This window comes from Akebia trifoliata, chromosome 10 (genome assembly GCF_017979445.1).
Source record: "Akebia trifoliata isolate Shusen 1 chromosome 10, ASM1797944v1, whole genome shotgun sequence".
NCBI classification, from domain to species: Eukaryota; Viridiplantae; Streptophyta; class Magnoliopsida; order Ranunculales; family Lardizabalaceae; genus Akebia; species Akebia trifoliata.
The window spans coordinates 14,102,950-14,120,425 of record NC_141384.1 but is presented as its reverse complement, the minus strand read 5'-3'; the positions used below and the strand labels follow the sequence as shown (position 1 = coordinate 14,120,425).

General features: G+C 38.6%; 1 protein-coding gene across 3 annotated transcripts in view; it reads right to left on the bottom strand.

Annotated features, from left to right (window-relative positions):
- The window catches only part of LOC147393162 (RNA methyltransferase family protein), a 49,143-nt gene extending 37,016 nt beyond the window's left edge, over window positions 1-12,127 (bottom strand). For all 3 annotated transcript variants that reach the window (XM_086455551.1, XM_086455550.1, XM_086455552.1), the window contains exon 1: window positions 11,725-12,127. In XM_086455551.1, the coding sequence (XP_086311677.1) occupies window positions 11,725-12,048 (324 nt within the window). In that variant the 5' untranslated portion in view covers window positions 12,049-12,127. The remainder of the gene's footprint in view (window positions 1-11,724) is intronic.
- Window positions 12,128-17,476: the final 5,349 nt, after the last annotated feature.

Genomic DNA, 17,476 nt, shown 5'->3' with positions numbered 1-17,476 from the left:
GACCCTAAAGCCGTCAAATGTATCTTTCTAGGTTATTCCTCTACCCAGAAAGGATACCGTTGTTACCACCCTCCTTCTCGACGACGTTTCATTTCTCGAGATGTTTCTTTTTTTGAGCATACTCCTTATTATAATGGGTCCGTTGGCATTCAATCTGAGTGGTTTCCTTTGGATTCACCTGATGATCATTTTCCTTCTTTATTTCCCCTTCCTCTGCCTGTTCCTCCCTCTCCACCCCCTGTCAGTTCGTCCTCTCCTCCATTGCAGGTTTACTCTCGACGTCCACGTGATACTACCATCACTTCTATGTCCGACCAGCTCGCCTCCTCGCCTCCAGCTCCGCCTTCGTCTGTTCCCTGTGATGATCTTCCTATTGCCACTCGTAAGGGTAAGCGTACTTGTACTTATCCCATTTCAATTATGTATCTGACTCTGCACTATCACCCTCCTATCGGAGTTTTCTTGCTTCTGTTTCCGCTGTTTCTCTTCCTACTACTGTTGCAGATGCTATTGCTCATCCTGAGTGGCGCGCCGCTATGATTGATGAGTTGACTGCTCTTGAAAAGACTCAAACTTGGGAAATTGTGCCTCTTCCGCCTGGAAGGAAAGCTGTGGGTTGTCGCTGGGTATTCACGCTTAAGCATAATCAGGATGGTTCCATTGCTCGTTATAAGGCCCGTCTGGTGGCCAAAGGTTATGCTCAAACTTATGGGATTGATTATCAGGAAACTTTTGCTCCAGTTGCCAAGATGACCACTATTCGCGTTCTACTTTCTGTTGCTGCTATCCGAGGATGGCCTCTTTTTCAGTTAGATGTCAAGAATGCTTTTCTCAATGGTGATCTTCAGGAAGAAGTTTATATGGTCCAACCTCCTGGGTTTCTTCCTTCTGCTTCTCCTACACATGTTTGCCGTCTTCGCCGGTCTCTTTATGGTCTGAAGCAGTCTCCTCGTGCTTGGTCTGAGCGCTTCACTAAGGCCATGCATCAGTTTGGTTTCCATCAGAGTTCTGCTGATCACACCTTGTTTTTGCGTCACTCCCAAGGCAAAACTGTTGCTTTGATTGTATATGTGGATGATATTGTTCTTACTGGAGATGATGCCGATGGCCTCACCGAAGTCAAAACTTACTTAGGCCGTCAATTTGAGATTAAGGACCTGGGACATCTTCGTTATTTTCTGGGTATTGAGGTTGCCCGGTCCCAGTCTGGTATATTTATTTCTCAGCGTAAGTATGTTCTTGACTTACTCCGTGCCTCCGGTCAGCTTGGCTCTCGTCCAGCTGATACTCCTATTGAGCAGAATCACAGGTTGGCTGATTCTGAGGGGGAGTGTGTGTCAGATATTGGCCAATATCAGCGTCTTGTGGGAAAATTGATCTACTTGTCTATGACTCGCCCTGACATTGCCTATGCTGTTAGTGTTGTAAGTCAGTTTATGCACTCGCCTCGAACATCTCATCTTGCTGCTGTTTATCGTATTCTTAGATACCTTAAGGGATGTCCTGGTCGAGGTATTTTATTCAACAATCATGGTCATTTTCGCATTGAGGCATGGACAGATGCAGATTATGCTGGTTCAGTGACTGATAGACGGTCTACTTCTGGATATTGTACTAAAGTTGGTGGTAATTTGGTAACTTGGCGTAGTAAGAAGCAGGATGTGGTTTCTCGGTCGAGTGCTGAGTCAGAATACAGAGCCATGGCACTTGGAGTATGCGAATGTTGTGGCTCAAAATCTTACTAGCTGATTTACGTCTTTCTGTGCCGGTCCCCTTCTTACTATATTGCGATAATAAATCAGCTATTAACATAGCTGCAAATCCGGTTCAGCATGACAGAACAAAGCACATAGAAGTTGATCGTCATTTCATTAGAGAAAAGATAGTTTCTGGACAGATTTGTACTCCCTTTGTTCCTACCTCTCAACAACTTGCTGATGTTCTTACTAAAGGTGTTAGTAAAACCTCCTTTGAAGATGTTTTGTCCAAGTTGGGCATTGTTGATATCCACGCACCAACTTGAGGGGGAGTGTTAAATAAGTCTGTAAGGGTAGTTTAGTCTGTAAGGGTAGTTTAGACTTTTCACCTTCTTATTTATCTTATGTAATCTTATATAGCCTAATTAGGGCTAATTAATTAAAATCAATAATCTCTTAATTTTAACTCCGTCCGGATTATGCTTAAGCATGAAGACCCAGCGACAACCCACAGCTTTCCGTCCAGGCGGAAGAGGAACAATTTCCCAAGTTTGAGTCTTTTCAAGAGCAGTCAACTCATCAATCATAGTTGCGCGCCACTCAGGATGAGCAATAGCATCTGCAACAGTAGTAGGAAGAGAAACAGCGGAAACAGAAGCAAGAAAACTCCGATAGGAGGGTGATAGTGCAGAATCAGATATATAATTTGAAATGGGATAAGTACAAATTGAAGTTAAGAAAAAAATATTGTTATCATTAATTAGCCCTAATCAGGCTTAAAAGGTATTAAATAATCATTAATAGAGGAAAAGACTAAAAATGACATATAAATAGACTTATTCCAACACTGCCCCTCAAGTTGGTGCGTGAATGTCAATAACACCCAACTTAGACAGTACACCTTCAAAGGTAATTTTACTAACACATTTAGTAAGAACATCAGCGAGTTGTTGAGATGTAGGAACAAAGGGAGTACAAATTTGTCCAAAAATAATCTTTTCTCTAATAAAATGACGATCAACTTCGATATGCTTCGTTCTGTCATGTTGAACTGGATTTGCTGCTATGTTAATAGCTAACTTATTATCGCAATATAGTAAGAATGGGACTGGCACAGGAAGACACAGGTCAGCTAATAAGATCTTGAGCCACAACAACTCACACACTCCAAATGCCATAGCTCTGTATTCAGACTCAGCACTCGACCGAGTAACCACATCCTGTTTTTTACTGTGCCAAGTTACCAAGTTACCACCAACTTTAGTACAGTACCCAGAAGTAGAACGTCTATCAGTCACTGAACCAGCATAGTCTACATCTGTCCAGGCCTCAACATGCAAATGGCCATGATTACTGAACAAAATACCTCGACCTGGGCATCCCTTCAGATATCTAATAATACGATAGACTGCAATAAGATGAGATGTTCGAGGCGAGTGCATAAACTGACTAACAACACTAACAGCATAAAAAATATATGGACGAGTCATAGACAAATAAATCAATTTTCCCACAAGTCGCTGATACTGCCCAATATCTGACACACACTCCCCCTCAGAATCAGCCAACATGTGATTCTGCTCAATAGGAGTATCAACGGGACAAGAACCAAACTGACCGGAGTCACTGAGTAAATCAAGGACATACTTTCGCTGAGAAACAAATATACCAGACTTGGATCGCCACCTCAATACCCAGAAAATAACGAAGATACCCAAGATCCTTAATATCAAATTAAAGGCCTAAGTAAGATTTTACCTCAGTAATACCAGCCGTATCATCTCCAGTAAAAACAATATCATCAATATAAACAATCAGAGCAACAGTTTTTCCATGGGAGTGACGCAAGAAAAGGGCGTGATCGGCAGAGCTCTGATGAAAGCAAAACTGATACATGACCTTAGTAAAACGCTCAGACCATGCACGGGGAGACTGCTTCAGACCATAAAGAGAACGGCGAAGAAGACAGACATGTGTAGGAAAGGCAGATGTAAGAAACCCAGGAGGTTGGACCATATAAACCTCTTCCTGAAGATCACCATTGAGAAACGCATTCTTGACATCTAACTGATAAAGAGGCCAACCTTTGATAGCGGCAGCAGAAAGAAGAACGCAAATGGTGGTCATTTTGGCAACCGGAGCAAATGTCTCCTGATAATCAATTCCATAAGTCTGAGCATAACCTTTGGCCACCAGACGAGCCTTATACCTAGCAATAGAACCGTCTGGATTATGCTACGACATCCCACAGCTTTCCTTCCAAGCGGGAGAGGAACAAGTTCCCAAGTCTGAGTCTTTTCAAGAGCATTCAACTCATCAATCATAACTGCTCACCACTAAGGATGGGCAATAACATCTGCAACAGTAGTAGGAAGAGAAACAGCAGATGCAGAGGCAAGAAAACTCCAATAGGAGGGTGATAGTGCAGAATCAGATACATAATTAGAAATAGGATAAGTACAAGTGCGTTTACCCTTACGAGTAGCAATAGGACGATCATCACAGGGAACAGAAGGTGACGGATCTGAAAGCAAAGAGGCGAGCTGGTCTAGCATAGAAGTGATGGTAGTATCGCGTGGACGCCGAGAGTAAACCTGCAGAGGAGGAGGTGATACACTTACAGGGGGTGGAGAGAAGGGTACAGATAAGGGAAGAGGAAAGGTAACAGGAAGAGGATCATACAGGAAATCGAGAGGAAACCACTCAGATTGAGTGCCAACTAACCCATTGTAGTATGGGGTGTGCTCAAAGAAGGAAACATCCCGAGAAATGAACCGCCGTCGAGAAGGAGGATGGTAACACCGGTAATCTTTCTGGGTAGAGGAATAACCCAAAAAAATACATTTTACAGCCTTAGGGTCAAGTTTAGTACGAGTTTGGTCAAGAATTTGAACAAAACATACGTACCCAAACACACGTAAAGAAAGGGGAAACAGGGGACGATCCTGATCGAGCTGAGAAAAAGGCGTGGCAAACTGAAGAACGCGGGAGGGGATACGATTAATAAGGTTAACAGCAGTAAGAAAAGCATCAGCCCAATAAGATTGGGGCACATTCATACCAATAGAAATGGCACGAGCAAACTCTAGAATATGACGATTTTTTCTTTCTGAACGACCATTCTGCTGAGGAGTCTTAACATTAGACATTTGATGCTCAATGCCATACTCTAAACAAAATTTTAAGACCGTACTATAGGTGTACTCAGTACCATGATCAGAACGGAAAGTCTTGACGGTACGACCAAACTGGGTATGAACCATAGCAAGAAATTGCTTAAAGATTCCACAAACTTCACTCTTGTGTTTCATAAGATAGACCCAAGTGGTACGACTATGGTCATCAATGAATAAGACAAAGTAACGAAAACCAAGAGTGGATGGGACCGGGGAAGGACCCCACACATCAGAATGAATTAGGTCAAATATAGCAGGGGCAACCGTATTTATACTAACAGGATAGGAAGAACGCACATGTTTAGCTAATTAGCAAGTTTCACAAGAAAAATCAAGCAAATTATTATTATTAAATAAAACAGGGAACATGTGTTTCAAATATCCACAAGAAATATGGCATAAACGTAAGTGCCAACGCATTACAAGAGCCTTATTAGATTGACTACTACAACTAATCTAGGAAACAGAATGGGTGCTAGGTAAACCAGGTACGTCCAAGAGATACAGTCCATTTTCTTCACGTCCAGTGTCAATTGTCCTCTTCGACTCCGGATCCTGAAAGATACAATGAGAGGGATAAAAAGTTACACTGCAATTCAAAGTTTTGGTAATACTACTAACTGATATAAGATTAGTAGTGAGTTGAGAAACATGCAGTGTGTTAATCAAGGATAAAAAAGATGTAATAGGAAAATGACCTTGACCAACTATAGAAGACAAAGAACCATCAGCAAGGCGAACCTTGCGATGACCAGAACAAACACTATAAGTTTTGAATAGGGATGACGTACCGGTCATGTTATCGGAGGCACCAGAATCAATGATCCATGGTGAAGAAGTGGTGGAAACATTGTGTGCAGATGCAAAAGTACCTAAGTGAGCGAATGTGGAGACCGACTGAAATGAAATCTCCATCTGATTGAAGAATTTCCTGAACTTGTCGAGATCAGCCTAGGATAAAGATACCAAATCTGATGAAGATGTAGTAACTGAAGGAGGTGTTGAATCAATAGTCGACTGAGAAACTGTATGAGCTGAAGATCGTTGAGACTATTGTCGTTGCTGATTAAGACGACCATGAAGTGCATAACATCGACCTTCACATGACCCAACTTTCCACAATGATCACACTTATGTCGTTGACGGGTAGGCATAGACCCACTAGGGTTTTGTGGAGACGATAGGCGAGCAAACATAACGGAATGATCTCCCGAAGAATGAGGTAGGACAGCTGCGCGACGACTCTCATCAGTCAAGACATAAGAATATGCGGTCTGTAAAGACGGAAATGGATCCATACCCAACAAATAAACTCTCACATATTCAAACTCATCCCGAAGACCAGCTAAAAACTGAAAGACCCGATTCTTATCAAGGATCGAAGAATATATAACGTCTCGTCAAAAGAGTCCTTCCAAGCATAAGATGAGGAATAGAAAGACAACTCTTCCCACCGAGCACGTAACTGTGATATATAGGTGGTAACTGAAGAGTCTCCTTGTGAAAGACGAGAAATCTCACGCTCCAAGTTGAAAATCATAACATTGTTTTGACGTTGCAAGTAAATGCTCTTTGCAGAATCCCATATCTGTTTTGTTGTCGAGAAAAACATAAAACCAGCGGCAATGTGTGGTTGAATAGAAGTAATCAGCCATGAACGGACCATAGAATCATTAGCAAACCAATGGGAGTAGGAGTTGTTAGTCTGTGAAGGTTGTTTATCCGCCCCTGTGAGGTAATCAATTTTCCCTTTTCCACCAATGAACATTTCAACTGATTGTGCCCAGAGGAGATAATTAGGACCACCTAATTTCACTGTAGTAATCTGAATACCTGGAAAGTCAATTGAGTGAGAAAGCGGACCGCTCAATCCATTACTATACCAGTGATCGAGGACGAGGATGTCTCAGAAGCCATCGAATAATCCGAATTCTATGGTTGGAAACGAGTTCAAGTAGGATAAGGACACAACTCCCTAGGATAAAATGATCGCAACACCCATGAAATCTAATTAAACACTGCTATGGATTATCCAAGTCTCTAAGAGTAACACTGCTGGTAGAACAGTCTCAAATAACATCTAGCTGTAATCACAGACCTCCGTAGATGTTCAAAACAACTGCCACCATCCTCATATGACCCTGACGATGATCGAATCGATAAAGAACAGTCACTTGCTGTGATTTAGGAGCCCAAATGGCCACCCACAAGTGTCGCACGAACTAGAGCAGCCTTATAACAGCAATTTGTTGTTTCGTACAGGACAGGGAAGTCACCTACTGTGATAACGAAGCCCAGATGGCCACCCACAAGTATCGCACAAACTAGAGCAGCCACCTACTGGTGTCGCCTGCTCAGAATCATACACCTGCTGTGATCGCAGGGCTGAAACAGCCACTTACCAACGTCGTACGAGGCAGACTGTGGTCGCAAGAGTTGAACAAAGGTGCTTTCAGAGTCGCAAGGCTCGAAGACATCCACTTTGGGTATCGCAAGGCTTAGACAAAAACACTATAGACATCGTAATCCTCAAACAGCATTACTACTGTGAACACAGCCTGATCGCAGGCTCTGAATGGGCAAGAACTTCCTATCGCATGATGTAATAGGGTTGTATCGTGACGGAGAACCCCTGTAAGGGTGATACGAATTGAAGACGAGTGTGCGTATTGTTTTAATGAAGAGAAGTCAATAGGTTTGTCGCAAAAGGAGTGGAAGATCGATGGAGGTAGAGAGAGAGAGGCTCTGATACCAAATTGAAGTTAAGAGAAAAAGATTGTTATCATTAATTAGCCCTAATCAGGCTTAAAAGGTATTACATAATCATTAATAGAGGAAAAAACTAAAAATGACATATAAATAGACTTATTCGAACAGTACAAGTGCGCTTACCCTTACGAGTGGCAATAGGACGATCATCACAGGGAACAGACGGAGGCGGAGCTGGAGGCGAGGAGGCGAGCTGGTCGGACATAAAAGTGATGGTAGTATCACGAGGACGTCGAGAGTAAACCTGCAATGGAGAGAGAGGACGAACTGACGGGGGGTGGAGAGGGAGGAACAGACATGGGAAGGGGAAATAAAGAAAGAAAAGAATCATCAGGTGAATCTAGAGGAAACCACTCAGATTGAATACCAACGGACCCACTATAGTAAGGAGTATGCTCAAAAAAAGAAACATCTCGAGAAATGAAACGCCGTCGAGAAGGAGGATGGTAACAACGGTATCCTATCTGGGTAGAGGAATAACCCAGAAAGATACATTTTACGGTCTTAGGGTCAAGTTTAGTACGAGTTTGGGCAAGAATTTGAACAAAGCAGACATACCCAAACACGCGCGTAGGAAGTGGAAACACAGGACGATCTGGAGAGAGCTTAGAGAGGGGTGTGGCAAACTGAAGAACACTAGAAGGGGTCCGATTAATAAGGTAAATAACAGTAAGAACTGCATCGGCCCAATAGGATTGAGGCACATTCATGCAATAGAAATGGCACGAGCTAACTCTAGAATATGACGATTTTTGCGTTTTGAACGATCATTCTGCTGAGGGGTCTTAACATTGGACATTTGATGCTCAATGCCAGACTCTAAACAAAGTTTCAAGACCTCACTATAAGTGTACTTAGTATCATGATCAGAACGGAAGGTCTTGATGGTACAACCAAATTGGGTATGAACCATAGCAAGAAATTGCTTGAAGATCCCATAAACCTGACTCTTGTGTTTCATAAGATAAACCCAAGTGGTACGACTGTGGTCATCGATGAACAAAACAAAATAGCGAAAACCAAGAGTGGATGTGACAAGGGAAGGACCCTACACATCAGAATGAATTAAGTCAAACATAGCAGGTGTAGTAGTATTCATACTAATAGGATAAGAAAAACGCACATGTTTAGTTAATTGACAAGTTTCACAAGACAAATCAAGCAAATTGTTATTATGAAATAAAGTAGGGAACATGTGTTTCAAATATCCAAAAGAAATATGACCTAAACGTAAATGCCAACGCATTACAAGAGCCTTATTAGACTGACTACGACTACTACTAAACTGAAGAGCAGAATGAGTGCTAGGGGAACCGAGAACGTCCAAGAGATATAATCCATTTACTTCATGTCCAGTGCCAATCAACTTCTTCAACTCCAGATCCTGAAAGACACAATGAAAGGGATAAAAGGTTACACTGCAGTTCAAATTTTTTGTAAAACTACTAACAGATACAAGGTTAATAGTATGTTGAGAAACATGACGTGTGTTAGTTAAGGATAAAGAAGATGTAACGGGTAAATGACCTTAACCAGCTATGGAAGATAAAGAACCATCAGCCAGTTGGACCTTGCGAGGACCAGAACAAACACTATAGGTTTTAAATAGGGAGGACGTACCGGTCATGTTATCTGAGGCACCAGAATCAATGATCCATGGTAAGGAAGTGGTAGAAACACTGTGTGCAGATGCAAAGGTACCTGAGTGAGCGAAGGTAGAAACTGGCTGAGATGAGGTCTCTATCTGATTAAAGAATTTTCTGAACTTGTCAAGCTCGGCTTGGGACAGAGATATTGAATCCGATGAGGAGGTAGTAGCTGAAAGAAGTGCTAAATCATTCGTTTGCTGAGAAACTACACGAGTTGAAGACCGTTGAGATTGTTGACGATGCTAGTTAGGACGACCATGAAGTGCATAACAGCGAGCCTTCACATGACCCAACTTTCCACAATGATCACACTTATGCTGCTGACGGGTAGGTAGAAACCCACTGGGAGACTGTGAAAAAGGTAGACGAGCAAGCATAGCGGAGTGATCTCCAGAAGAAGGTAGACGAGCAAGCACAAAAAAAAAACTAATTTTGGGTAAATCAAAAAGCCAATTTCAACCAAAACAAACCGACCTAGACACCAACCACCACGAAGAAACCTTCTAAAAAGTCTTTAAAATAACACCACACAGCCCCAAAACTCAACACAACAAACCACAAGCACACAACCACGCCTTAGATACACATCTAGGGTTTAACTTGCAACACCACAACAAACCGAAGTTTTTTCTACCACTAAACTGCTGAAAAAAAAAAAAAAAAAAAAGTTCAATGGTAGAAATAAGGGTTTAAAACCCCCCAAAAAATGGAAGAAAAGAAAAAAAAAAGGCTTTGTTCTGATGCCAAGTAAAATGCCAAAATCCTAGAGCAAGTAGAGGAGGAAAAAAGAGAAGAAGAAGATTTGAAAGAGAAAGAGAACCGAACTCACGCTAAACAGTAGGGTACGGACTCTCCTCTCTATATATTAAATTCTACTGACAAAAAAGTATGTGGGGCCCATATTCATAACATAAGGTGGTCCCCATTACATAATAAGCCCACCATGAAACAATAAAAGCCCAAGGGGCTGCCGCAAAACCAAAACACATCCCTAGGGCTGTTGCACAAACCTATCGCACAAAATAGAATAGAATTCTGTCGCACAGGCAGAACTCTAACAACAACCATTCTAGGTACGTAACAGTTTGCCAATAATGACTTATGGTTTATATGTTTATTAATGGTAATCAATCCGAATTAGATCTTGGATTCATTCATAAATATATTAACGATTTATTCCACTTAAAGTCTGATAATAATCGTATGGTCATGTAAGTTTATGAATGGATAATTGAAATAATGCTTGTAGTCGGTATCAGAGCGAATAGTTTATCGAATTGATGATCCTTCCGAATTAAAGATTAGATTTCTTAAAATATTATTTTGGATTTTCGAATTGATCAATGTTCAATTGATTTACATTTTGAAAAGAAAATTAATTTCATACGGTTTTGGCATTGTAGGGTGCAACTCCACTGAGTCAAGTCAAGTCAACAATACATGAGTCGACTCGAACAATCAAATAAAAATATATTAATTTTAGTAATATTTAAAAAGAGTAAGTTTTAATATTTTAAAATAACTAAAAATTTATTTTTTGTTCTCCATAAAAATATTATATAGAGAAGAATAACCCAATTGAGTTTCTAACCTCACTCAGTGCATTTCCAATTGGCTCGATCAAGTTTGACTCAATGATTAGCCAAGTTGACTAGGGCAAGTTAGTTCCATCGACTCTGGAGACTGAATCATGATATGATCCTAGATCGTATCATGATGATCAAACCACAAAATAAAGAATAAAATTTGAACAAGATTATAGGCAGATTGGACAACGACCAATTCGACATGGTCAATCTCCTTAATCCAAAAGGATTTTTGATTAATTTTCTCATTGACTTTCAAATCAGAATACAAGGGTATTTATAGATAAAAACCCTAATCTAACAAACTTGATTTTATTCAAAATTCATTGTGATCCAAATCTGATTTTATTCTAATTTTACCCTAATCCAAATCTAATAAAAATCCTAACCTAAATCCTAATCAACTAACAATAATACTATGTAGCAATACCTATCATATTATAGTACTCCCTACACCTATAATCATCTAGGTAGGTAATAAAGCACCTTGGAATCCGAGTGAGTTTAAATATAATAGAGTCGTGCTGGAGTGACCTCCAGATTGTACCTCACATCTCACATCTTGAAGTGAAAGTGTGTAGGAACCATAGATGCATTTTATTCAGATACGAGTCAAAAAGCATCGATAGTTCGTACGTCAATTAGTGAAATATGAGGTACAGTCTTGAGGTCACTTCAGCATTAGTCAATATAATATCGGTGATGGACTATTCACATTAACCATCTCACCTAGTAGCCGGTAGCCAGTAGCCACCAAGGCTCGAGTGAGTCGCCCAACTCATCTGAGTCTCCAACGAGTATCTAATTTTAGAAATACAGAAACCACTAAAGAAGAGAAATCACGGACCTCAGCGTAGTTACCCTTCTTGCGAGTGACGCGGCCGATGAAACGTTCGCCCGGGAGCGCTCTATCGCACATGAGGACGAACCCAGAATCAGAAACCTTGCAGACGCCCTTTCCCTTGAAGGCTAGGGTTTCGCATACAAGCTCCAATGTCTGATTTTTCTTAGGAAAGAAGGACGGAGATCGAGTAATGGACGGCTGAGATTCTTCAGAATTCTTCTCAATCGAAGAAAAAGAAGCAGTGCAAAAACAAGAGGATGTACGGATGTTTTGAAGCCATGGACGAGAGTTTAGGCGTAGAAGCCCGCAACTAGGAACCGTTGCCATTTCTTTCTTTCTCTCAGCTCAATGCTCTCACGCTCTCGAACAGAGTAGCGCTTGGTTTTGATTTTTGAGTGATAAAAGGTTATTTTATCACCAGTCGCGCTGTGGAGACACGGAGGTAACAAAAACTCGTGGTGTCGTACACATTACCGTAGATGTTTTTCCGCGAGATATTAGATAAAAGCATCTACGGTTATGTGCGCGCCACCACATCATATTTTTTTTTCACCTTCGTGCCTCCGTTTGAGTCATTTCAGCATTTTCCTTTTATCATAGGTAGGAAAAAATGTGAGATTAGAAAATCCGGATCCGATTTCGAATTCGATTCGGATATGGATTCGAATGTTCCCCAATCTGAATAGATAATATCTTATTCGATTTAAATATATAATTAATGAGAGCAGTTCAGCAGCCCTAAAGGGAACCCAACTTCTAGTCAAGCTTCGTAGTCCGTTAGATATCAACTAATCCATCGGCTGAGATTTAATTTACGATTTTAAGTTAAAACATAACATAATTATGTTCGGCCCTCTATAAAAAAATATTTATTCTATTTTAAATCCCTCACAACTAAACCTTCTTCTTCCCATAACCCAGTTTCTTCAAACTTTCAAGTTTCAGATCGAAAACTTTCTCCCTCTTCTTCGAATAAAATCCTCTCTCTCTATCTTTCTCTCAAGTTTCAGATCGAAACTCCCTTGGAACGAAACCCTCTCACAGGTTCCAACATTCGCAAGTTTCAAAGAAGTAGTTCGAAAATGCAATGGGCAGCAAGTAAGGTCAATGGATTTACAAGATGTAGCTTTGGATGAGAAAAGAAACATGGATTTAGCTTGGTTGGATGAAAAATTCAAATTCATTGATAGGTTTCCAGACAAAAACAAGAAGTTGATTGATAAAGTTAGGATTTTGGTTGATGACTTTGTTAAAATAAATGTTAATAAATGTTGATTAATATTTATTTAAAATTGATTCAAATAAAATTAATTTAGTTTATTTTAAAATGATATTTGAAAGTTACTTTATGGTTGGTGTACTTTTTGTTAAAGAAAAGTAAGTATTTTTAAAAAGAACATTTCTATTGGTTGATAACTTTTCACATTGATTGAAATTTGTAAAAGTTCTTTTTGGCTCCTTTTTTCAAATATTTTATAAATCTCATATTGCTTTTTAAATATTTTGGAGGGATTTTTAAACCTATAAATAAGAACCTATTCTCAACTCTTTCTTCATTTCAAAGACTCTCTCCTTGAGAGCTTCTAATGGCTTTAAGCTATATGAAAATTTAATAATTCTTTTTTATTTTATTTATATATATATAAAATAAGAAAGAAAGAAAGAGAGAGAAATTAAATATTTAATAGAGCCGTCCATTTTTGGATAGGCACCAAGGCCGATCCGAAAGTTGTCGAAGGGGCCTAAGGGTACTTAACGGATTCCTTGATCCGAATAGGTGCCTAGTAGTTCCAATGGGTTTCATACCTATTGAGATTCAAAAACCATTTACGAATGGGTGTGATTTTTATCATTGTTATCTATTTATGGAGATCAATTCTGTTAAAATATATTAATTCAAAAATTTTCTACAAAAAGAGGCATTCGTGTATCTGAGATTCTATGTGATAGATTTTCTCAAAATAGTACAAATTTTGAGGAAATATATAGTTGTGTTAGAACTGGGCTCTGTTGTATCCTGAAGACAAGTTCGCTAGCAACCCATTTGCATCTTCGTGTTCAATCAAAGTGGGGGCGTCTATTGTCTATAAGACAACGTAGATTACTACGTGCCTCAGAGCAATTTTTTCAAGTTCTATTTATTTTTCTAACAGACTTTTCATCAATGAAGAACGATATTAGAAGTGTTATTGATGAAATAGATGATGGTGCAGAAAGTGATTCAAGTTCTGATCTGTTTGAATTACAAAACTACGATTTTGGTGTTTATTCTAGTGGTCTACCTGTTTATGAAACTACTCATATGGATAGCATCAAGAGAGGAGCACCAATTTCCAATGGTCCCTTCTAATACTGTTCTTTCCCTTGGTTGATTGAATTTTGGTGAATGTTGGAACCTGTGAGGGAAAAAAAAAATTGGAGTTCTTTATGTAAAGTGCTAAAGATTTTACTTTGTCTCACTTCTTTGCCTAAAGCTCTTAAATAAAGCGCTTCGTTCTAAGGGGGTTTCGATCTGAAACTTGAGAGAGAGAGAGGAAGAGGATTTTGTTCAAAGAAGAGGGAGAATTTTCGATCTGAAACTTAGGAGTTCGAAGAAGTTGGGTTATGGGAAGAAAAGGGTTTAGTTGTGAGGAATTTAAAACAGAATAAATATTTTTTACAAGGGGCTGAACGTAATTACGTTGTGTTTTAACTTAAAATCGTAAATTAAATCTCAGCCGATGAATTAGTTGATATCTAATGGACCACGAAACTTGGCAAGAAGCTGGGTTCTCTTTAGGGCCGCTAAACCGCTCCCATAATTAATATATTCATGTCATCTAACAAAATCTTCTTTTTAGATACTAGTAAAGTGCACGTGGAAAATTAAAAAATCAACCTATATAAAATGTATAGCCTCATTAATATTATTTTATATCGTAATAAATTTTTAGATATTAAAAAAAGATGGAGTTGAAACCATACATCATTATGTTTCTCATAGTTAGGGGTGTCAATGGATAGCCGATATCCGAATCTGAATTCGAATTCGAATTCGAAAAATTGGATATTATTCGAAATTTTCGGATATTGGATTCAGATTCGGATGTCATTTTAACATTCGAATGAGTTTCGGATATAAATTCGGATATTGCGATATCTGATTCGATAATATCCGCTCCGATAATAATATATATATTATGTATCTATGTTTTACAACAAAACTTTTATATATAAATATATATTGTTATGTATTCGTGTCATACAACAAATTCTATTTTCAAAACTTATCTTCTCTCAACCACCTTAAGAACCAGACGACGTTAATGGTGGGTTTCGTCGTTTCAATCGAACTCCATAACCACCATTTCTCCGGTCGACGAGCATCAGGTACGTATTTTCTCTCTCTCTCTCTCTCTCTGATCTGAACCAGTCGGAGTGATTTTTCAAACGAAATATGTGGGTTTCGACTGTGCGAACTCCGACACGTCTTCTCCAGCCGGCGAGCATCCAGGTACTTATTCTCTCTTTCTCTCTGCGATGCGATCCGATCGGAGTGATTTTTCGAATGAAATATGTGGGTTTCGACTGTGCGAACTCCGACACGTCTTCTCCGACCGGCGAGCATCCAGGTACTTATTCTCTCTTTCTCTCTGCGATGCGATCCGATCAGAGTGATTTTTCGAATGAAATATGTGGGTTTCGACTGTGCGAACTCCGACAGATTGAAGATGATGGTATTTCGAAGGATTTTTTATCGGATCGAATATTATCGGATATCCGATATAATTTTCGAATTCGAATTCGAATGTTTGTTAAGGATATCCGATCGGATTCGAATTCGAATTCGGATAGTATTATTTATTTTCGGATTCGAATTCGGATATAGCACTATCCGATCGGATAGGTATCCGTTGACAACCTTACTCATAGTTACATGTTAGTTAAATTATTTATTTTGTTTTAAAAAGTGACTATATTTTTATTTATAAAACATTGTATAGTATAATATATTCATCAATAGTTTATTTAAGTGAAACTAATATTTGTAAAGTGTTTTTTTTTTCGATCTTTTCTAATTTTTAACCTGAGTGCAAAAAGTTAGAAATTGATCTTGTAAGATCATTGTAAAAAGTCCTTGAAACAAACAAACAAGCTTTTTACTTCAAGAGATTTACAAGGTTTTACCCATTGCCTAACTTTGTGAAATATTATGGTTGAGAATGATAACCTTTCAATGAAAATTATTGGCAACTAATATAATGGTTACTCACTCTTGTAAGGCTTGTACCATATTCTTTTTTTTTATTGCCAAAATAATATTTATATCATAGTTAAGATTGAACATTGGAAAGGATTTAATTTTCACCTTTCATTTCTTAATTTTCACCATGTCCATCACTTAGGTTTCATTTACGATTTCTATTGCTCCAATTGCCTAAGATGATTGGTAAGTACCAATTTTTGCTACATCCCATCTCCTTTATGGATCTTTATATATTTTATATTTAGAAAATTGAGTAATCACATGACCAAACTTGGAATAATGAAATAAGACAATTATGAATATTTGATGTTGAGTTATAGGTTTGTATCCAACAAGCCATCCACACACACCAAAAAGAATGCATATTTTGTCAGATTTTTTGCTTGGTATGGAATAATAATTGGAATTTTTGTAGTAATTCGCCACATGCAACTGAAAAATTAAAAATTATACATATATATGGGCCGGGTTTTGTAGACACATAAAGCTACTCATAAAGCAACAACGTTTTTGTCTTATATGGTTAAAAAGATTCGGAATAGGTTGATTTTTTGTGAGGATGATATCTATGGTGAGGGGATCATCCTTGCAAAAAATCATCCCATTCCAAAACTTCTAACCCCATCAAAAGTGATTTACAAAAATTGGACGGGTCTAAAATTTTTCAACTTGTAAACATGGGGTTAGAAGTTTCATAATAGGCTGATTTTTGGCAAGGATGATCTCCTCACCATAGAGATCATCCTCACAAAAAATCAGCCCATTCCAAACATTTTTGCCCATATAAGACAAAACACGTTATAGCTTTATGAGGAGCTTTATGTGTATACGGAATATATATATATATAACAAACATATCCCGGTGGATGTAACTTTTTCATTAAAAAAAGTCTATTTCGATCAAAAAGCAAGTACAAAGTGACCCAATCGAAAGGTTATGATAGGAGATCAATTGTAAGGAGAGGGGATAGGAAGGAAGGAATCCCCGCTAAACCACCAATCAACCAAGTTAAATAAAAAGGAAAGAAACACAAATATTTGTACAAAAATATACAAAGACAATAGTATTTTCCCCCAATAATTTGTCTACAATGAAGAAAATTTATAATGTCTAATCAAAGAGAAAAAATGTCAAGAATCAATATAATTTAGTCCGTATACATTGTCTATCTTTAAATATCTAAAAATACACACATGAACATCAAAAACCTAAAGGAAAATATTAATCATAGACGATGTTTGAGGTTCACCACCAAACCAATAGTTGAAAGGGAGAATAAAATACCATCAAACCAATAACTGAGATGAGACATTATTCCTAGGGAAGAAATGGATCCTTAGGAAACATGTTTTCCTTCCCATCTCAGTTGTTCATAAAATAAGAGTCTCAATTCTCGTTATTTGAGGCGTTAACAAAATCCTTCATTCACAAGAAAAATCATTGGATAAAAAGCTTTGTCTTGGAAGACTCTAAGAGCAACCTTCTTTTTTGGTTTTTTTATTTCTGGT